Source organism: Anastrepha obliqua, chromosome 2 (assembly GCF_027943255.1).
Source record: "Anastrepha obliqua isolate idAnaObli1 chromosome 2, idAnaObli1_1.0, whole genome shotgun sequence".
In the NCBI taxonomy this organism is placed as follows: domain Eukaryota; kingdom Metazoa; phylum Arthropoda; class Insecta; order Diptera; family Tephritidae; genus Anastrepha; species Anastrepha obliqua.
This window is the reverse complement of record NC_072893.1, coordinates 54,180,624-54,204,802: the sequence shown is the minus strand read 5'-3', so window position 1 is coordinate 54,204,802 and position 24,179 is coordinate 54,180,624. Positions and strand designations below refer to the sequence as shown.

Below are 24,179 nucleotides of genomic sequence, written 5' to 3'. Positions count from 1 at the left end.
AATATGTGTGGATATAATATTCAAAAATGTTCTGAAGTATATTTGATGAATTTTGAAATACAAGTGACTATTCTGAAGTATATTCGACACGCTTCTGAAGTATATCTGACGGATTCTGAAACACAAGTCTCTATTCTGAAGTACTTTTTTTTCAATTTCAAACGTTTATTAACAAAAAATGGTTACAAACTTAATCTTCAAAATAATAGCCATCGTTAGCGACACATTTTTCCCATCTTTCAGGCAATTTGTGCATGCCGCGCCAAAAAAATTGGCCGTCTTTGGCCGCAAACCAATCATCGAGCCATTTTTTGGCTTCTTCGTGAGAATTGAACCGCTGCAAACAAATGGATGAAATCGATGCAAACAAAGGATAATCGGAAGACGCCAAGTCTTGTGAGTAAGCTGCATGCACCAGCGGTTCCCAATCGGACGTCTCCACCAATTCCCGGGTCGCTCTTGTTGGATGTGGCGGTGCATTGTTATCAAGAAAAATTACTTTGTGACGCCGATCGGCATATTCTGGGCGTTTTCGGTGTATAGCGCTGTTGGAATCGGCCAATTGTCGTTGGTAGCGTGCACCGTCAACTGTTTCACCTGGTTTTAATAGCTCGTACCAAATCATACCACGCTGATCCCAGAAAACACACAGCATTGCCTTGCGGCAGAAGCGATTTGGTTTGGCCGTTGTTTTTGGCTTGTGGCCGGGCGGACCATACGATCGTTTACGCTTGGGATTAGAGAAATACACCAATTTTTCATCACCCATAACGATTCGATGCAAAAAAGACTTCCTTTTGAACCGGGAGAGAAGCATTTCACAAGTGGTTTTGCGGTTCTGTTGATGCCCTTCAGTCAGTTCATGCGGCACCCATCTTCCGACCTTTAAAATCATGCCCATGTCTTTTAAACGTTCAAAAATGGTTTTTTGGATCACTCCCAACTCTCTGCCATCATTTCTTGCGTTTGACCATCATCTTCATCCAACACTGCTTGCAATTCGGCGTCCTCAAACTTTTCGGTGGCCGGCTACGGTCCTCGTTCTCCACGCTAAAATCACCACTTCGGAATTTTTCAAACCACCTGAAGCACTGTGCTCTACTTAGAGCATGTCCACCATAAGCTCCTATAAGCATTTGATGAGCTTGAGAAGCGTTTTTCTTCAATTGATAACAGAAAATCAACGATGTCCGCAAATCGTAGTTTGAAGGCACGAAATTCGACATTTTTAAGAGCGACAAAAATGCATTGTTCTATGAAACGTAACAAACAATGAACTAAATATTATTGACAGATGACAGATGAAAAAAAAAACATTGGCAAGGTTTAAAAATACTCCTAATGACATCTATGCACTAATAGCTGAAAGTCTCATTTTATGGTACAGTTGACAAAGGTGCAGAAGCGGGAGATTTACTATATTAGCATCATTTGGTATAGTTCTTTGTCTACCTAAAAAAAATACTTTTATTTTGCTAATAATCGCCTCTTTTACCTAAACTTATAATCTCAGATCTCGTAAAGAAACACCTTCTCCGAAATATGAGTTTTATGCGTTACTTTAGTTTGTTGGAAATTTTACTATTCTGGTAGTTTTTTGCATGCTTTTACGCGCTCTATTTTTTTCCTATATTTTCTTTTTTTTTTCAAAATATATGTAAATACATAAACGTATTTTTAGTACTGAAATCCTCCAGTTTTAGTGGAATAAATTAACTACCAATTTAATGGCAAAATCATTGTGCATACATCAATTCAATCCAACGCCTTCAGTTTGTCATTAAACCTAATCCATAGAGCACGAATTCGAAAGTATTGAATTATATAATTTAAGAGGCTGAAGCTGCCTGTTAATATAACCCCTGCAGTGGTAGGCTTAGTCAGACACCCCCACCAATACTTGGACGCCTATAAACGATAATTAGCAAACGAGACAAATCGATGTGGCTAAATGAACGAGTTTCGAGGTTTTGCAATATGTATTTGCTCCAGATTAAAGCACTTAATAACGGTGCTTGTCTTTGTACAATAAAGCCAAAATAATAAAAGCAAGAAATTAAAAACTTCAAAGCGAAATGTGTTATTAGCAGAAAAACTTGAAAATGAAAAGGACAAGAGGTAAGATAAGAGTAATAGTTAGTAAGTTGGCTACCTACTAATTTTCGGTTTATACGAGCACACACATAAATACAAGTACAAAAATCTTTATGATGTCATTCATAATTTTATTTTGGTTTTTATACCCACAAATGTATATCAGCAATGACTTAGGGTTTTACTAGAGCTGTGCTAGCATAATGACCGTTTTTTTTAATAGACTAGCGCAATCGAGATATACTTAGATATGTAACATTAAATATATGCAAGTACCAGTGATGATATTTGAGATTTCAAAATTGTACTAAGTTGCCGAAAAAAATGTAAAGGGAGGTACTTTTTACAATAGGGTCTTTTTGACAGACCACGCGTGACTACTGTCAAACTAAATGCATAATTTTTTTCAGTATTCATTTACATTTCCTCATGGAAAGACGACACGCCCCACAACGACGTTTACAAATCGTCCAATAGTATGAAGGAAATCGATGCTCTGTGAAAAGTGTTGCTCACGCGCTCGGACCAAGTTATGTTGTACAGCGATGAGGCCCATTTTTCGTTTAATGTCTACGTTAATAAGCAAAATTGCCGTATTTGGACTGAAGAGCAATCTGATGCCATTCAAAAACAGTCATCACATCCATTGAAAACACCATTTGGTGCGGTTTATGGGCTGAAGGCGAGGCTGACGCCAATGTAACATTGAATGACGAACGCTATCGAGCCATGATAAACGACTAAACGACTTTTTCATACCGAAAATTGAAGCCCGTAATCTCCACGGCATAAACACATTTGGTTCCAACACGACGAGAGACGGCGCTACTTCCCGTGAAACAATGGATTTACTGCGCCATCATTTCGGTGAGCAATTTATCTCTCATTCTCGTCTTGGACCAGTGGGTTGACCACCAAGATCGTGTGATATCACACCTTTGAACTCTTATTTGTGCGGTATGTAAGGTCTAAGTGCTTTGTGGATAGACCAGCTTCGATTGAGCATTGGAAGCCAACATTACTAAAGTTAAAGTCTCCAGCGAGTCATTCAAAATTCATGTTTACGGATGGCCGAATTATGGCGCAGTTGTGGCCAACGTTTGAAAGGGATTATCTTTAAAAAAATAATGTTATGAATGGTTCTGCACAAAAATATTAAAAGTGTCCAAACAATTTGAATCTTCGTTGTTTAATTTCAATTTAAAATCCGATACCCCTAAATTGATCACCCTTTGTATTACCATAGAACTCAGGCCATGTTGAAAATGGGCAACATCGGACAATAGCGGTAATAAATATAGCGAAAGCTATGGAATAAGCAAAAATTACGATATCTCCCCAACAATGACGAAAGTTTGCACAAATTATAATAGAAGAAATATTTGTATATACACATTTTAGAAAATGGGCACGACACCGCCCACTCTTCAATAAATCTGTATGTCTCTAAAATCGCGTTACTGAACCATACCAAACTTAAACCTCTGGGTCTTATTATGCATGATTAAAAAAATGGATATCGCGCAAAGGTCACGCCCACCTCCCGAAATAACCGAAATGTCTATGACAGTCCGCTTGCCTGAGCAATGAATAATTCGAGTAAAAATTGAGTAATGGAGTCGGAGAAAGACCTCGCCCACTTCCTACATAGTAGAAATTTAGATTTCCGTCCATCCGTTTAAGTTAAGATATATCAACAAAACTTAGTAGGCAGATTACACTTTGCTTTAAGTAGTTTGCTATTAAAACCGAACAAAAATCACTCCGATCTTTCTACGGTAACTCTCAAAATTGACAGAACGCCAGTATTTCTATAACTAATGAAGAAATTTTTTTAGATTTAGCACAAGCGACGATAACATAAGATTGCATCAAACTTTTTGAAAACGGCGTAACACCACCCACTTTTAAGTAAATTTGTGTTTTCCTAAAAATCTTCCACAAAATTCATTGAACTTGGTTTTCACGAGGCATTCGAGTCGCGGTAGCAAACAAATTAGAATTGGCAATAAATTTTTCGCCAAAATTGACAAAATGGCTCAAGTTGCGGTGCTAGCAATATCGACGTCCGTCTCGATAAAAGTTTAAGGATGTCGTTATAATTAGCTGTTCAGCTTGGCATGAACTTCGATGCTCCAATCAGATTTTTAGCGTTGTAAAAAGGGTTTTAAATCCTTCAGCTTCCACTAGTAGGTTATATTGTGTTGAGACCCTGACCTTTGCGGAATCGAAGGCATTTTAGCCACCTTAAGAGGAAGTTCGCAAGTGTATTGATGGAAACGGATTCATTTTATGCCTGCTACTGGTTATCTTCCAGCTAAGCGGCACTAAGGTATACAAATCAGGACATGTATTGAGTCTGCTACAGTGCCAAGAATTTAGCGGTGCCAGTAGCTGTGGGAATCACAATCCAAGTTACTGGAGAGATGGTGCCTTGTGGTTACTTAATTAAGTTTCTCGAGGTCTTAAAGGACCTTTATGAAAGAGGTTGTATTATGCAAGCAACAGCGTATTGCTGTGGCCGCTGTGATTGTCATCTAGCACTAGCAAAGACTGAGCCTCCTTCGGTGTGAAGCACAAAATTTGAGTTTAGTAACTGTAGTACATTGAGTTCGAATTTAGGCTCTTCTGACAAACGCAGCAGCAAAAATACTTTGAAAGGCTTTCTGTCGCATATTTGATGAATTCTGAAATACAATTGACAAATCTGAAGAATATTTGATGACTTCTGAAGGATCGTTGAAAAGTATTTGGATGGTTCTATGCTCTGTACATGTGCTTTCGAAGCCATTAAGGACGTAGACATAGCAGTTCAATCACTGATTCAATCAATCAAGATTAAAATCGGTGAGTACTGATGCGACGAGTTACGGAAGCTACTCCTATTATATAAAGTCAAGATAGAACATAAAGGAACTTTCCTGCAAGGTGTAAGTTGATGATGAAATAACAATCGGTATTACTTTAAACCATTAAGTCAATTTTATGCGTAGAACCATGTATCAAAGTAGGGTATCAAGAATGGGTAAACTCGTAGCTGAGAAAAAACTGCAGAGGGAGGCACAAGGGATCTTATGGTCGAAGCACAGTCCTCCTTTTACTCTAATTACTGGAAAAGAACGTGACGAACTAGACAGGCGAACTTATTTATTTCTCTTTTAGCAAGAAAATACTTTAAGTTGTTAAGTTGGACAGATAATAGGTTGCTCACTCAATCGACTCTGGTTTTATATGGAAAACTTAAGTTATCTACGGAGACAGATTAACGGCTTTGTCTTGAGCATGAAGAGACGTCTGACAAAAATTTATGTAAATGAACAGTCTTATCAAGGCAGAGATTGGAGCCTTTCAAATTCTCTACAGCTGACCCATTAAACGTTAGGAATTCATCCACCAAGAACCTTTTAAAAATTTAGTTATTGAGGCTGAGTATAGCTTCTTCTTGCAGGGTTAGGGATGCGATAAGGTAATACAAAGCGCATCTTACATAGGTAATAGATTACAAGTTTGGGCCATCTGAAGCATAATTGTGGGAGTAACTTCGGCAGTCAAGTCAGAGGGGATGCGGTGCCCGCTCATTTCTCAAATGTTATTCAAACGGCAACAAAGTAACGTGGGCAGTTTCTGTGCTTATTTTTTCTCAGAATGATAGATTTAAAAGGTTCGCTCTCTAACTATGGTAAAAAAGAAAAAGAGAAAACTTCGGATGCCACATTACTTAGGAGATTCGGCAGCCGAATTTTACATGTATTTACACACTCGTCCAATCAGTCGTTGTTCAAATGGCAACGAAGTGTCATTGGTTGATTTTTTTCGTTTATCACCAGCACAATCCCGGTTTTTTGTAATTACATGCCAGGTGACGTCAGCCCATCAGCTGATTCTGTCAAGCTCAGAGCCGAATAACAGTTTGTTTAAGAGCACACTTCTACCTTTTCTCCACGTATTTTCTCTAACTTTACTAACAAATTTCACTAACACAATCTGTTCTGTCGTAAACAAAACGCTGTCAGATTCCATGTTACATCAGCAAATTCGCTGATTCCCTCAAAATCGCTGAGAGCTGGTTAACGATCTTAAGTTGGTCACATCTTCTGAATTCTCTCCACTGTGACCTCTTCCTTCTGCTACACTTAAAATTCTATCCATATGCTGTAGATTGATAAAGGTTTGTACGAGGGCCGTTTAAAAGTTCAAGAAAAAAAATTAATTGTTCAAGGTAAACTTTTTTAGTTTACGACATAGTTTCATTTTAGGCTTATACGCTGTTCTAGCTTGTTGATCTTTTTCGAGTAATAGGATTTGGTCAAAACTGAAAAATAGCCATTCGTTTCAGCAATCACCTGCTCGTTTGAATAAGATCCCTTTCCCACCAGCCATTTTTTCAAATTTCGGAACAATCAGTTGTTCGAGGGATGCGAGGTATGCGAGGGCGTCAAGTGTAGAGAATAGGGGGAATAAGAAATGAGTTGGAACCCTATTTCTATTAATTTTGCCATCACAACTTCTGAGGCGTGAGCTGGCGCGTTGTCGGGAAAAGAAAAATCACTTCGACTTCCTCGCTTCAGACGAATGTCAAAAACGAAGAAATAAACTGATCTTGCTGAAACTTGATGTGTGTTCTTCCAAGAAAGGCTACTAAGTAAACGTAACTTCGATCCACGCCAGTAGTGCCACATCTTTGACTTTGCACGGACTTTTCAAACGCCCTTCGTAGTTCAAATATTTCAAAAAATCTTAACTGTATTAGATATGAAAATGCGCTGGGTAATATTCACTTTCTTACTTATTTTTTTGCTTTTTTTGTTTTTGGTTTTCTATTGAACCACCTTTAATTTTTGTTTTGCCAAAATGAGACAATGGAAGAGTCAAAAACTAATGCATCATTAGTTGTGGCGCTATAATTAGGCTAAAATTGATTGTAAAATCATTGTGGCCAAAACATAACTTTGAGAAACTGTGAGTGTTGCGGTACATTTCATTTGATCGAGGCCTTGAAACCGTTGCAAAACTAAAGACGGAAATGCCATTGCACTCACACACGAAAGCAGCCGTGGTGGCAGCAGATGTGCTGTGCTTGTGCGCTGTGGAGATGGAGGTTGATGGTGGCAGCAAGCAAGGAGACATAATTTTACATAATAACCAGTTGGTGAGTAAAGTGATTAATGGAAAAAATGCTATGCGATCAATAGAGGCGAAGGGAGCAGCTGACCAAGTCTCGCTTCAGTTGGTTAACGCGCTTTGCAAAAAACAAAATAAACGCGAACTCAAAATGCAGAAAGAAAAATTATAAAAAGAATCATCTGCAAAATGCAGGCCAAATCGAATACAATCGCAAATTTATCGAAAACCGGCTAGCAACATAATTAATGCATAAGCGCATGCGCATGCGCAACGTGGCACAGTTATGCAATATCGCTTGGACGCCGATCGCTGTGTGGCAGACGTTCATGAACTTGAGGAATGTACTCTTTCGTGACCACTTCATTCAACGCTTCTTTGGCATTCACCAAAGGAAATCGAAAGCTGCCCATGTCAAAAGAGATAAGAAAATAAGCGAAGGTTCACATAGTCGGTTGAGCATTCCAGGCACGTCAGCTTCAGTAAATCAACAGACCTTTCACTATTCAAATGTAACACTTTTGAAGACGACTACTTTTTTCCTCTATTTTTATTTGCTTAAACAACTAAATTTCATGAATTACCTAAATCTATTTAATAGATATAACCACCATTGGCGCCATACTGTGTATCAATGCCGAATGAAGTGCTTGCTCCACCACTTACAAACTGACCAACTGCGACTGCAGGTAGCGGGGCGCGTATAGCAGGTCCTTGCGCTGCGGCCAAGCTCACATGCACTAAATTGCCATGGCTGTGGCTTAATAAGTGGTTTTGCTCGAAATCTTGCACGCCTACATCTTGGCTGCCCAAATCGTAGCTGCCATATGAGAAATCAGCGCCGCCAGCGGGTGCGGCTCCGGCTTCCTCTTCATACCCGGCTCCCTCTTCATACCCAGCTCCAATATCGGCATCGCCACCAGCGCTTGCCACCTGTTGTTGCTGTTGATCGGCTACTTGGTACTGCAGCTGTGCTTCATAGTTGTCATAAGAGCCATAGGAGGCAGCACCATCATCAACGGGAGCGGCGGCCTCTGCTGCCTGTGATTGCCCACTGCCGTATGAATCGTAGGAGGCAGCACCATCATCAGCTGGTTCGGCAGGCTCTGCTGACTGTGTTTCCTCACCGCCGTAGGTGAATGCGTCACCACCGAGCACGGGCACTTCTTGTGCTTGCTGCGCGTACTCGATACTTTGATGTTGACTGGTGTAGATCGATGAACCGCTGGAACCCGCGCTTGAGCCGATGCTTACGCTGGAGGCATGTTGCACAGGTGGCAGATAGCCTCTGCTCAAGTGACTAACATCTGCAGCGACGGTGGCAATGAGTGCAAATATGGTAAGAGAGAATTTCTGTAATGAAAAAAAGAATACTTTTTTTTATTATTTATTTGACTATGGAATACAAACATATTCTTAGAACGTGTGCACTTATAAAAAGCATCCATGAGTTTTGTATATGACTTAGGACTAAGTTTTTCAATAGCGCTTCAGAAAATGAGAGGTCGACATCATCGAACTCACTCTCGGTTTGCATTGATAGTACAAACGAATTTATAGGAAGCGGGTATCGGGCTAACGAATGAAAATGCTCTGAAAAGTTCAGCGGCTGCAAATTTTATAAATACTCCATTATTTCTGCTTATATGTGAGTGACTTGGTAGGATCGTAAGATGAAAGCAGCATATGGCACACGATCCCTAACAAATGCTATATACAGCTTCTTAAGAGAGCTTTTCAGAGAGAGAGGATCTGAGAAATGAGTAGAACTCTTCTTCTTCTTGTTTGGCGTGATAACCGCTTAAGCGATTTTGTCAGAGCTTAACAAAGCGCGCCAGTCGTTTCTGTCTGGTGCTAACCGGCGCCAGTTGGACACACCAAGTGAAGCCGAGTCCTCCTCCACCGGAGGAATCGCATCGAATATTTTCAGTGCCGGTGCGCTTGTATCCATTCGGACGACATGACCAACTCAAAGAAGCCGCTGTATCGTTGTTCGCTGCACTATGTCCATGTCATCGTAAAGCTCATTCTTTCATCGCCTACGATACTTGCCTTCGCCAACGTCAAAGGTCCAAAAATCTTCCGCAGAATCTTGAGCGAAACTGGACACCGCAAACTACAACTGAAATGAAATTTGCCATATATTGGTATCCCTTGTACAGGCGCTACGCTCTATGAGGAGATCAGGGCAACGGTAAGTAATTAACTTATCTCACTGGTAGAGGGAAATTAAGTGAACATTTTGACTCGAATTAAGCTACTAGAAACCAGTTGCGGGCTTGAAATATTAAGTGATAGAAAGTTTTTTTCTTTTTCTAAGAGCGGTGACACCTCAGCAGGCAATGAGAAACTTATGAGTGCATGAAAAATATGCTCATAAAAAAACCATCTGCTGTTCGGAAGCGGCATCAAATTGAAGGTTCCTCCGTTTGTGATATTTCCAACGTTAAGACGCTCGCTACAAATTGTAGGAGTAGCTCGGCCAATCAATTATTGCGGGATGGATGTACAAAGCAAAATATATGAAAGACCTTCTTATAAAATCATCCAATGTGCGGAAACAAAAAGAAGTGTAGACCTTTCAAACAAGGCGCACAGCAAAAATTGGAGAATAAGCTTCAGCGCCAGTTTAATATTGTTTTTATTTCTGAAACAAATATTTTTCAATCCACGAAGTACCTCCTGTCATCGAATAAACAATCGGCGCACTCGTGTGTCAGCACACACGTCACTGTTGAAAGTTATGATTTCGAGGTTGTAAAAGACTTCGTTTATCTAGGAACCAGCATTGACACCAATAACAATGTCAGCCAAGTAGAACCTCTCTTGCCAAAAAGTAATACTTTGAATTAGGTAGCTAATTGAGTAGTAAAATCTTCTTTCGACGAACAAAACTAATACCTTATAATCGTACCCGTGCAATCATATGGCGCAGAAGCTTTATATGAGGTCCCCTTGGAGTCTTTGAGAGAATGATTTTGCGGAAAATTGTTTGACCTTTGCACGTTAGCGACGACCATCGCGTGCGGAATAATCAGCTGTGTGAGCTTAACGACGATATAGACATAGCGCAGCGAATAAAGATCCAGCGGTTTCTTTGGCTTGGTCATGCTGTCCGAATGTATGCAAACGCTCCGGCTCTGAAAATATTCGATGCGGTACCAGCTGGTAGCAGAGGAAGAGGAAGACCTCCTCTGTGTTGGTCCAGAAAGAAACGACTGGCGCGCTTTGTTAGGCAGGTAAAATGGTTGAAGTGCCAGTCTGGCACTCCTCAAGTAGCAGTAAAGCGCAGTTTTGATACCATTATGAGACCTATAGCAGGAAAATATCAGCAGCCAGGCAAAGCGCTTTGTTAAACTATGACAAAATCGCTTAGGCGGTTAACGCGCCAATCAAGAAGAAGAAGAATTTAAATTCAAATTCAAAAATGTTCATTAACACTGCACATCAGAACTTTTTCAATAATTGAAAAAAAATTAATTATATTATATGAAATTAAATATTACTATTTTACTAACCATTTTGTAGAGTTCTGCAGTGTAATAGAACTTATTGAAGGCTGAATGACGATCAGGCTGAAATTTCAACTAAACACAACGAACCGAATGTGAGAACTGTCACCTCAAAATAACCCAGACATAGTTTTTATACTTCCCCAGGCCGCTATTTGAATTATGACAATGTTGCCTTAAAAAATAGCAATCACGAATTCTATATTTAAACAAATGTGTCTATTCTTCTGTAAATACATAAATTAAAACTCTAAGGTTCTCTTTAGAATTCAGCGGAAGGCCGCAATTTGGTCAAAGGTGATTGTTTAATTTTTAATTTAGAATGTCGATAAAAACGCACAAGCGAAACATAAACATAGTAAAACTAAATAAGCCAATTAAAGATTGATATAAAAAAATATCTGCGAAATTATTGAAAATAGAACTAAAAAAATACCCGTTAAAATATTTTGGTGTTTATTTGCACGGAGGCTTTGACGCTGATACCCCGACTATTATCTGAAATGCAGGCAAATTTGTCGAATGAAAAACTATTGGCGCTAAGCCGACAGATTGTTTTCAGCGATGCTGTTTTCAATTCGCAAAACGGCATGCGCGCATGCGTAGAGCGATCGGATCGCTTGGGTGGCGTTGGCCGGTTTGTTCAAAAGGTCTTCTGCAGTTTATGTCATTTGCTGTTAATTGTTTGATTCTACAAAACTGTGAGTAGTTTTGTTTCCGCGCATATTTCATAAAAAAATTTTAATATATGTGTATGTGTGTTTGTGTGCGTGTGTGTAGGTAATACGATCATGTATGATCGTCATAAACTGAATTGGTTAGATGAATGAATCTGCTTGCTGCTATATTGAAAATATCAAATTAGAGTAGACAAATTAGCTTTCTACTACATATACATTCACACACATACATATGCATACCCAGATAGGCGCTAACAAAATCCCAATCCCCAACTGGTTTCATTAAATTTTATTAATTTTTTGTTATGTGGCCAGTTTAATTGGCTATCGAAGATACTCGCTTTAAAGAGGCTCAATGACTTTGATGGGTGAATATAATTGAATTAATTTCCAAGCGCGAATTCGACTTTGTTAGATTGAAATTCACACTTAAGTGCTATTGGAAATAAACCAAAGACAATAAAAACCAAAAGTAATCGACTTGAAAAGTTTCCTTGTTGAGTCATAAGTCGAGTTATGAAATTTGAAAAAAATCATAAAATAAAAGCTCTGCAATTCACAGAGTTTTTGCCATTCGAGGTGCGGGCCGCTAAATAAGTGAAGCTATCGCACAAATCTATGCAGAAACGAATGCTCTTCTTTGCAAAAAAATTAACAACTTCCCAAGCGTCACGTAATGATTTGAATCTGAGAGCACGCACATGCATCCCTACTCCTCAGTGGAAAGGATAGGCAGGATCGTCTTATGGCCTCGGCACAGCAAATTTAAAACTAACTGCCATTTTGCTTGTCAGGGTTCAAAGGTCAATTGCCGTGGGAAATTTTGATCAAAATGTTTGGAAGGTTGTTAATCTTTTTTTTTAATTTTTTACAAGGTTTGTAACTTTGATTTATAAGGCTTTCTGCATGCAAAACACTTTACTTTTATCAAAAATTAACGAAAATAATTTAGCATTGCAAATATTGCGATTATTTAAAAAAAAAAATTGATTTAATTATGTGACCACAAGATATGAATGCATGTTTATATCAATGCGTGTTTATATCAAAAATGTTTGACTAATTAAACTCGTGCCCAGAATTGAGTAATACGCAAACCACGCAGATTATAGAAATTTATTTTTAATACTAATATTTGGTTATTGCCGTCGTAGATGGCATTTCTGTCATTTCACCTTTGATTTGTTTCTATTTTTTTCTTTATGTAGTTAACTCCCACTTAAATGAATTAAAATGAAAAACATAAAAATTAAAATTAATGAAATAAAATAATGAATTCTTAATCACATCCACACGAATCCTTAAAACTAAGAAATTTAATTACAAATTTACATAGAACTTTTTAGAGAATGGCTTGCGAAGAAGGAAGAAGAATTCACTCGATCACCACAAAGTCTTATTTAGATGCCTACGAAAATGTTACCAGTTCTATCCGTAAGTACGGTTTTCTTGGCGAGTCCTTCCATTGAGAATGTGCCTGAACTGTCTAGGCTTTCGAGGAAATGGTGCCTCAGACATCTAAAATGTTTGGGAGTGTGGGTCATGCGAGCAGAGCCTATCAGGGAGAAAAAAAATATTTTAATATAATGGCTTTATTGGTATTCAAAATGCACTCATACATCTTTTTTTTTTTGTTTGTTTGTTTTTGTTCCCCTTTCTTTTGTATGTACATCTGTCCATTGACATTAAGTACGTTGTGAAATAATTTGGACTTACATACATTGCTTATTGACCAGTGCCAAAGCGATAAAAATTAAAATAAATGAAATAATATACAATTAAATAATATTCAATACAAGTTTTACTCTACATAATTACAATTATACAACAATATAACAGCAATTTAACCCCTTTGCACATTTATAATTTTCTAGCACTCATTAAGTCGATTTCGAGTTCTCTTTAAGCGTCTTTCAGTGTTTTTTCCCCTTTCCAGAAGTTTGTTGATTTCTGCATTATTGTGTTCCTGTATTTTTTCAAAGTGGTTTCTTGCTATTTTTTTGTCTCTTCGTCTACTGTTGCTATATTAAAAGTCCTGTGGATGTCATCATTTTTCGTGTACCTGTCAGACATGGTCAAAATTCGAAGAATCTTCGATTGTTGTCGTTGAATTTTTACTATATGAGAATTTTTAGCCGTTCCCACTCATACATGATCTAAGTTTTCGTGCATAGGGTGGTCCGTTTGCAGTTTGGAATGTGAACTATAGATTTGTTTCACTTTGTTAGTTAAAAAAAAAAAACAAAATCATCCCTGATGGGTCAGAAATTTAGTTTTTTGTTTTACCATCGGATGCGTTTTCGGTTTAACAACTGGCTGAAGAACGTTTAGTTGATGATGAGAATTTTTTTACAACAAAAAATCATCCAATCTCCTTTTTGCCTCGGTTAGCATACAGAATTGTCGCATTTGAGGGTCCGAAAATTCACACGGGAAGCCTATGCCTGTGACTATTTGTGCCAGTTTTGGTATGGCGGCAGCATTGAATCTATAAGTATATATATCATATATATATAGACTATAGGCCAATCAGTCTTACGTCTTTCATGTTGAAAACCATCGAAAAGCTACTGGATTGTTGCCTAAGAGAGGAGGTTATCTCGATAATCCCACTCCGTAAACTGCAATTTGCATATCAAAAAGGGGAATCCATAGTTACAGCACTACACACAATTGTTCGCGATATAGAAAAGGTCCTTGACCTAAAAGAAATAACTCTCGGTACTTTTGTGGACATTGAGGGTGCATTTGAAAACGTGAACTTTCAAGCAACAGAACTGGCACTCTCTAATAGGGGAGCCGATCCAGCAATTGTTAAAGGGGTAAGTAACATGCTAAACCAAAGGATAATCCCAACCTCTCTGGGGCAAGTTACCCTAAGTGCTTCAGCCGCGAAAGGATGTCCACAAGGGGAGGTACTATCGCCATTGGTCTGGTCTATCCTGGCGGACGATTTGGTATAAACCCTTAACAGTAAAGGGTATAAAACAATAGGGTATGCAGATGACATATCTGTAATAATTAAAGGCAATCACGAAAGGACCATAAAGGACATAATGCAGGATGCTTGAAATATAACCTGGGAGTGGTGTAGAAAAGAGGGACTATCAATCAACCCTTCCAAAACTACTATTATCCCATTTACTAGGAAAAGGGTTCTAAATATACCCACCCAATAAATGGAATAGAAGTACCTCTAAAGTAAGAGGTTAAATATCTAGAAATTATCTTGGATAAAAAACTCACTTGGGAGGCCCACCTCAACTCAGTAATAAAAAAGGCAACGAAAAACCTTTGGACAACAAAACAACTCTTGGGTAAATTCTGGGGTCTGAACCCAAAAATGACCTTCTGGATCTACACCCTATTGTAGTTACGACTGCTATTTCAAAATTGTGTAAACTACAAAAGCTGGCGTGCCTAAGCATAACAGGGGCCATGTGAACTATCCCAACTGCTGTCATGGAAGCGCTTTTAAATTTACCACCGCTACATTTAGCAATACAAGAGGAAGCGACTATGCAAGAACTCTCTTTTCATACGAAAGAAAAACTTAAGACAGGAGATCTTACTGGACACCTCAATATCTTGAACAGGGTTCAACATGCAGTATGCATAACCCAGGCGAATGGCCACACGGGACCCGTACTCAATTTTACAAAGAGATACAAGGTTATCTTCCCGCCTAGAGAAGAGTGGAGCACTAACCCAACATCGACAAATGGTGACTCACAAAAATTGTACACAGATGGTTCCAAAACGCTCCAAGGAGTAGGAGCAGGAATTGTGGGGTCTAGAGCATACAAATCTCTAGCACTAAGTGCAGATACCAAAATTTTCCATGCGGAGCTCTTCGTCATTATGGAAGTAGTGGAAATCATATCCAAAAGAGGGTTCGAGCAAGTAAAAATTGCTTCCATTTTCGCAAAATATTATGAAGTATTGAACACTTCATTAAAAAATTTTATTTGTCTCAAATAAGGTGTGTGTGACTGTACATTTAATTAGACAAATATTCCAAATAAAAAATTAGAAGTTTTAATAAATTATTATTTTCAATTTAAGTCTTAACAAAAAGTTTAATTTGTACCCAAAAAATTCTAAAAATATATAAAAATTTATAAGGCAATCAGCAAAAATCAATTAAGTAGAAGTTGGTAAGTAGCCTTTATTTATTTATATTAGATAGTAAATTTAATTGCGAATTCCATAGATACGTAAGTATGTGTGAATGTATGATTAATATGTATAATATTATTTATCTACCCGCTCTATTCAATTTATATAGAGAGGCGGGAGTGTTTATTGCAAAATTAATTATAGATGTCTAAGTAGATTCGTGCAAAAAATCGATTAATACTGAAATCACGAAAATTTTAGAAATTTATTCTTAGTACTAATTGTCGACTACTGACGTCACTTGCAGACGAGCGCAGTGATATTTCAAGCATTTCACCGTTGTGTGTGTGTGTGGTTTTGCTTTTTTTGGGTTTCGTTTTGTCATTTAGCTACTGCTTAGCACTCACTGGCAAGCTAAAAAATCAAAGAAATAGTAATACAAACAAAAAAAAAAATAAAAAAAAATACATAAAATAATGGGATGATGGATTTTTAATCACATCAACACGAACTTTCGAACCAAAAAAATGCATTTACAAATTTACATAACTAATTTTAGTGAAAGGCTTGCGAAGTAGAAAAAAATGTAGATTTTGCTGACAAACATGCGCAAACAAATTCGGATTCGCGAATACGAGGGTACATTTTTGAATAGAGAGCTTTATAATAAATAAGTTTAGGTTAGGGAAGATGTTGCAGCGACATTAGACAGCCCCCAACCACTTCAAGGGTAGTCGAGTCCTTGAAATCCAGGCTGAACTATGCCGGTAGGCATTAGAGCCTAATGCTAACATGGGTCTCAGAACACGTTGTGTATCGCGGGTAACGAGATCTCCGACTCTTTAGCCAGAATGGGCTCTGGGCCAAGAAAGTTGACCACTCCCGTTATGCCACTCCCTTCTGCAGCCATCAAAGCCACGGTTCGCAAACGGGTTACTCTAACCTACAAGGGAGCTTGGCAGGCTGAGAGAGGCTGCAGATGGACAAAACTGATGGTTCCTGTCATGTCCAACCGACTGTCGCAGTTCCTCCTGTCACTAAGCAGAGGGGACTGTAGGCGGCTGGTTGGATTGATGACGGGCCACTCTCTATGGGCAAGGCACATGGAAAAGGTGCGCATCTCAGACGGTGTACTCTGCCCAGCATGTGGAGAGGAGGACGAGACGGATGACTACTTTCTGTGATCTTCGCTTGATTTAGGCTTGAGGTCTTTGGCACTGATGTGTTAAGAAGCTACCACATTGGCTCCTTGACATCACAAGATATACTCAGATTTCTACGGAGGTCGAGTAGATTTAAAGAAAATTAAAAAGGGAACCCGAGTGCAGTGCAATGAACTTAATTGTGTCTGAGTGCTGTCCTTTTAAGTCTGTCCCGACAAAAAAAAAAAAGATGGACTGCTCTTAAACAGAGCGCATTCGATGGCCACAATAGCTCATTCCTGTACTCAAAAAAGATGTATCCAATTCTAATCTCAGATAAACTCCAACCATCCCGAACCTCTGAAGAAGCCAATCAGCTGTTCATTAGAATAAGTCAGTGATTATAGTCGATATTCAACTCAGCAGACGAAGAAATATACATCACTCTCGTTTGATTTCCCTCACTTGGAAGCTTGAAGAGTTAAGAGAGGACAGAAAACGTGCATTACCTGACGAATCTGAAGCAGAAAGATTGCACTGTGTATTGGAGGTAGTTAAGAGTTCACATGACCGGTCGAATTGAAAAGAAACAAGATAAGCAAGAGAAAAATTGCGGAGTAGATGTGGCACAATAAGGCAAAAATTGATGACTTTCTAAGAGGTTAAGAAGAGATATTTTCAAATTTTAAAAATGTTCATACTAAAAACTCGATTACGAGACATTGTATATTGAAAAATCATGTGATTCGGATGAGCCTACGGAATATTACTTGGTTCCGCAGCTGCAAAATCGGAAGTAGTGAGGAAACGATTCCTTCAGCCTTAGCGCACAATTTACACCAGACACTAATTCAAATTTCAAATTAAGATCAAATGGCAATCTCAAAGAGTTCCTTAACTATTATAAGTGGACACTACTATAATGGACAAGTTGTTGAAAGATGGCAGGGAATGGTGAGAAAACATGATATTAGTAGAGGTTTGAAGGGAAAGCACATCAAATTTGTAACTCTTGCGTGAATTAGGTCTTGGATTGGTTATTCTGCGGAAGCTACTAAACTGCTCATGGATCTATGCTCGTCACTTATCATGGTTTTATAAACGTTTTTTAAGAATCTCGATTAGATTCCCTCTCAGCATTATTAAGAGATTGCGTGGAGACGAAAGTTTCAACAATTTCAGAAAATTGCTCACTCTCGCATCGCATTATTCCTACAAGGAACATGGGGCCATCTGATCCCCTTATGCAGATCAGTTAAATAAAGTTTTACAAATACTGCGTAGTTGCTTATAATGTAAAATTTTGTATTGCCTTCGTTGCAAGCTATGTGTTTTGGGAGAGTGTGGGAACCGGGGATAGAGAGAATATTACTCGAACTTCTAGCTGAGCTCCTTTACATGCTTATTTATTTGAGCTTTATAGCGCATGAGCGTTTGTTAGTGCACATGAGTGGAGTACGACTAAACGTCTTTGGATAAATTCATTGAGTGTTGGAGCTCGGTGACTCGTGGGGTCACTCTTATTGAAAGGGTCTGGTGCCACGCATTGGTCCATGTGGCATTATTTGAGGATCTCCTGATGGGATCCAGTTAGGAGGGACTCTTGTAATGAGTCTTGCTCTTTGTGGTAGAGCGTGATAAAGTTCAATATTTTATTTGAGCTTTATGGGATGGTTAAGAGGACTCTGGGTGTCAGTCATGCTTCTTTGCGTAGAGGTTTTTCATGCGATGCTTTAATAGCGAGGTAAAAGTCTGTAGTATGCACATAGCGTATTCCTTAAATTTATCATTTCATAAGCCCTTTGAGAGATACAGCGATCTGTTCGGCTTAGAAGTCGAGTAATAGCCTGCCTAATAATGTCTTACCAGGTATTTCTGTTTTGCGCAGAGCCTTTCTATTTTCTTAAGCCAAGAAAAGCCAGGTCATCTTCAATTTGGTACTTCCAGCGGATACGAGGATGTCCTCTTCGCCGTTGACCGCTGGAGTAGGTACTTTCTTCGCTGGAGCAAATACTTTCCATACGAACGATATGACGCAGCCACCTTAGTCGCTGCGGGGTGACTCGTTTGACTACGTCAATGTCTCCGCAAAGCTCATACAGCTCGTGATTCATTCGAATGTGGTAACCGTCATCTACCCGAGCAGGGCCACAAATCTTGCGAAGTACTTTCCTCTCGAAAACTCCAAATCAAATTGTTTGACTGTCTAGGCTTCAGCACCATAGAGAAGCACCAGGATGATGAACGTATTTTGGAGTGTTGTTTTCGCTCGTCGAGAGAGGGCAAGAGTTAATATAGCGCTAATAGCGGAACCAAGATAAATGAAGTCCTTGACCACATCAAATTTATAGTTGTTAACTTCGATCTTCGAAACGGGCTTTCAAAGGCTGCCTTGTTGTCGACCAATAGGTGGTGCGTGTTAACTTGGTCCACAGGGTAATTATTTGGTCGACAGTGGAGCGACCAGGTCTGAAACCGCACTGGGCGTATGGTTTCAGCTCATCAGATAGCAAGCAGGATAGAATTTTATATGTATATATATGTATATCTACTTTCTTCAGGATAGCAAGGTTAGAAGGTTGCTGATGGCTTTTGCGTTGCATTTCCCGCAAAGTGCGAATGCATCACTCAAGCAGTTCACCTTCTATATGAATGCTAAATTTTACTCAACGGTCAAGCAGCTGAAAGGGGAACAGTTGATGGTTGATAGGCTTCCGGCGGTTTTGGTTAGCATATTGGTCCGCTTATTCTCTTTTATTACTCAGTGGCTTGCCAAAGCTTGACACTTAATTAGCTACCCTCGTAGGTACACACAAACATTTACTTCTATTAAAGTGATATCATAAACGCAAACTCAGGGCAGTTCGAAAGCCATCAATATTCATGCTTTTGAATAAATCCGCATTTGTCCAAAAATGTAAGGGAATTTCCAAAAGCATGAACGGACACTTGAAACAACAAGGAGAACTAGCCCGCCAGCAATGCAACACCTCACCGTTTTGCATTAAAACCGAATACTAATTGGCAACTCGTTTAGAATATGCAAAGTCCGGTTAAGTTGTGAATTTATGGTAGGTTCAAATTTGGGTAAATCATCAGTCACAAAACAAAAAAAATTAAACCTCTGTCACGAAAACAAATTAGCAAATTAAAAATATTGTAAATCCATTGTAGTAAATTAAATTATAACACATTTGCAGTGGTGCTGAAAAATTGCTTTCTATGAAGTTGAAAGTGATGGAGATCGAAGAGCTTCAATAAAAAATATTTTTTTTCCTTTGCTTTTGATGAACAATTAGACCAAGCAGCGTACGCTGACCCTTACTGTGCGGCCTTCTGTGATGAATAAGAGTAAATCTATGTATGTATGTATGAGTATGTTTGTGTGAATAATTGCAAGTTGGTGTCAAATTCGCATTAACCTCCAGGTGAATATGGCAAATTCACAGTGTTTTTTAGTGCACACTTTTGCTTTCTTGGAGGCCACCGTAGCCTACTGTGCTTGTGTCTGCAGGTCTTGAGTTCCATACCTCAAGCTAAGAGAAAGCATCAGATTGCCTGTTATGCATAAGATATGTATATGTACTACAAAAGCGAATTCACAGAAGGTGACTTCGGTAGAGCAACAACAACATTTACGTGCTTACATTTTTTGTTTTGCAATTTGGTTGCTCGAATGGCAAGACTTCAATGAGAATAATAAAGCAGCAACAAACAAGCAGGGTACTTCGGTATTCCCACCAGTAAATCGCGAGAAAAAATAACAAATCAGCTGTCATAGCGAACTCATTTTATGTGGACTCATTGGAGATATACTCGCCTTCAGCCCAAAAAAATATATCTGCTCTTCTTGACTAAAATCGTCTTAAAATCCATATAGAGGGTGGTTAAGTTTCAAGGGCCGGTGTTGATTTTGAATGAAATGAAATCAAAAAGTTATTGTTGCTTCTCTTTATTATGATAATACTGGAATGACTCAATTACGTATAGTATAAAATATTGGCCAAATAGCCGCCGCGGCCTCGGCCAATATTGAGGTTCTATGCCGATGGTCCAAATTTTCGATGACGCTGAGGCATAATTGAGGTTCTATGCCGTTAATGTGCCGAATTATCTCATCCTTTAGCTCTTGAATTGTTGCTGGCTTATCGACGTACATCTTTTCTTTCAAATAACCTCAAAGAAAAAATTCCAACGGTGTCAAATCACATGATCTTGGCGGTCACTTGATATCGCCGCGACGTGAGATTATTCGGCCATCAAATTTTTCGCGCAAAAGAGCCATTGTTTCGATAGCGGTGTGACAAGTGGCACCGTCCTGTTGAAACCACATATCGTCCACATCCATATCTTCCAATTCGAGCCATAAAAAGTTCGTTATCATTTCACGATAGCGAACACTATTCACAGTCACTGCCTGACCGGCCTCATTTTGGAAAAAATACGGCCCAATGATGCCCCGGCCCATAAACCGCACCAAACAGTCACTCTTTGTGGGTGCATTGGTTTTTCGGCAATCACTCTTGGATTATCATTCGTCCAAATGCGGCAATTCTGCTTATTGACGAATCCACTGAGGTGAAAATGTGCCTCATCACTGAAGATGATTTTCTTCGAAAATTGGTCATTCGCTGTTGCCATTTCCTGCCACCATTCTGACGATTTTGACGACGCTTGAAATGTTCAAGAGGCTTAAGTTCTTGAGTCAATTGCACCTTGTGTACAAGTTTTTACGCATAATGTTCATCAACGACAAGCGTGAGAGGTGCAATTGGTGGGCACGACGACGATTTGAGGTGGACGGCTCTTCAACCACACTATCGCGAACAGCAGCAATATTTTCTGCAGTACGAGCTTTAGGGGCATGCATTGGTGTTTTTACATCTCCTACAGACCCGGTTTGGTCAAACTTTTGCACAATTTTTCCGATTGTGTGCACATTTGGACGATTAAATTGACCGTAAAAATCACGAAGTGCGCGATCTGCATTTATTTGAACGCCCGTTTTCATAATAAGCCTGAATAACTTTAACGCCTTATATCCTACGGATCTAGAACCAAAAGTCGTTCAGTGACTTCTCACAGACTATTGATGAATCACTTAGATTAGATTAGATTCTTTATAAGGACCTCATGGTCTTTTGTGCTCTCTGCTCATCACAGTACCTCATCCAGACCCAGTGACCTTATTAATGGATCAGAATGCAGCTGGGTTAGATTGAGGAATCAGTGGACCAACTCCCGATAATGTGCTTCGCAGTCTACAGTGGCCTGTTAGAATGCCCGTGAGCGTTCTCAGTTTATCCTTGGGGAGGGTTATGAGATTTTTAAGGAATCACTTCGATTATTCTTTTCTCTTTTTTCCTACACCAGTGGACAGCAATCTGTTATTTCTTGCTCTTTCTTAGTAGATCTGCCCTATGCTTCCAAAATGTACCCGGCCAGTGCTTTCGTCAAACTTATCATGCCTTGCGTCCCACTACACTATAAAGGTACAGCGCCTAATTGGCTCAAAATAACCGGGTTTGCAATTGTCATTCAGTTGTAATGCTTTTCTGAGACCTTAATACTTAATTCCGCATAATATTGTTTCCCTAATAAATTAGTGGCACTCATAGGTCCTGGATATGCACTGGTATAAATTGCATCGCTTCGCACAAGCAACGCTTTTCGGATACCTTTTTTCCAGAAACGACGCAAATCGATTGACTAACATCGCAGTTAATTCAAAGGTGGCACCTCCGCTTGAAACACAGATGATCTTCAAGGCCTTCCTTGGATGAAAACATCAAGTGGTGGTAGACTAACCAGAGCATCTAATGCCGGGCCTGAACTAGTCGGAAAAGCTCCGGTAAAACAGATAGCCACAGTGCGTTGGAGTCTCGATATGGTCCTCCTGACTCCCACGAGAGAGAGTCTACTCATCCAGACCACTAATGCATAGGTGATAATAGGTCTTATCATAGCCGTGTAGATCCATAGGACCTTGCTAGGAGAAGGTTTTCCTAAAAACGCCCTTGCATTGCCAGAAGGCGGTCAGTGCTTTGGATGTCTTTGTTTCAACGTGTGACTTCCAAGGGAGTTTACCATCGAAGAGATAAAATCCGGTTCACTTGATTAGTGGCAGTATTTTTTATGGAATAAAATGGTTATTAAAGCAACCGTATTTGATCTATGACAGTAATACAAGTGTTGCTGATAATTCAAATCAAGACTGTAATTTGCTCGAAAATAAACATGCATCAAAATATTATTTCATCTAACGGTATTTCGCAGCAGTAAAACTTCCACAGTTGTAATATTGTGCTTGATTTAAGCGTTCACTTGAATAGAGATGCTCAATTAGCTTACTCCGTTTGCGCGTTAAAGCTGTGAAAAGGGATCGTTTCATTAAGTATTCATTGTGTTTGGTCGAAAACTTCTTAACTCTAATAAAATGGGAAAGCTAAGAAGTCTAACAAATCGGGCAAAGCGATATCTCGACTTCAGACGGACTATCAAATCGCCAAATTGCCAAAACGATTGGTCGATGTCCAAACGTAGTGAGTCTTTACGTGAAACAAGTTGTCTTCAATGGTAAGAACTACAAAGGCAGAACTGCGATGGCTTTAACACCGAAGGAAACCCGCAAAATGCTTAGGATTGCAACGAATTGCGCCCTTCCAACAGCAAAAATTAAATGGGAAATATTGCAACCAGCAAATCCACCGTTCGAAGGGCTACTCTAAAAGCGCCACATCTGAACCAGACAAAGTTATAAAATAAAAACACCTTTGAATAAATTTCGCAAAGAAGGCGGCCTCGACTTTGCAAGGGGACACATGGCTTGCAGTTCTGTTACAAGTCAATGATTCTGGTGAATGGGAAAAAACAGAATTTAGTAACGAAAAGAAGTTCTATCTGGATTGGCTGGCACTTGAGTTGACACTATCGCCATGAAGATGGTGATATGGTATGGAATTGAAAATTGTAGACTACAAATGACGGTAAACTGCTGTTAATTTGATATTTCAACAAGATAATGCACCTGTGCACACTTCAAGATTGTTCAAAACTTGGGTCGCGCACCAACACGTTGAAACTTCACCATAGCCACCGTAATCTCCAGTTCGGAACAGTATTGAAAATCTATGGGGATGGCTCGCTCGTTAGGTTTATGAGAATAGGCAACAATTTGAAGACAAAAATGCTTTGATTCGAATCATTAAAACGGCCTGGTCTGTAATTTCATTAGGCTAATCAAGTGAACCGGACTGTATCTCATTACATTTTATATGAATTTTCAGTCTAAGCTAAATTGTAATTGAAAATTTATAGGAAATGTATAGCAGCTACCTCTTAGCCTGCTTAGCCTCTACTATGGAGGTATTGGAGGTCAGACATATCGTATTGTGGCTTTCTTTACATTTTACTAATCTGTAACACCCAATTATTTTCATATTGAATAAATTACAAAAAACAATAAAAAACAAATGCTATGACTTTTAAGTTTCTATATTTTTTGTCGGTCA

General features: G+C 39.1%; 1 protein-coding gene across 1 annotated transcript in view; it reads right to left on the bottom strand.

The window, feature by feature from the left end:
* The window catches only part of LOC129238145 (uncharacterized), a 52,597-nt gene that overhangs the window by 16,560 nt on the left and 11,858 nt on the right, over window positions 1-24,179 (bottom strand). Inside the window, exon 3 of the mRNA XM_054873181.1 lies at window positions 7,882-8,568. Coding sequence (XP_054729156.1) covers window positions 7,882-8,568 — 687 coding nt within the window. The remainder of the gene's footprint in view (window positions 1-7,881; window positions 8,569-24,179) is intronic.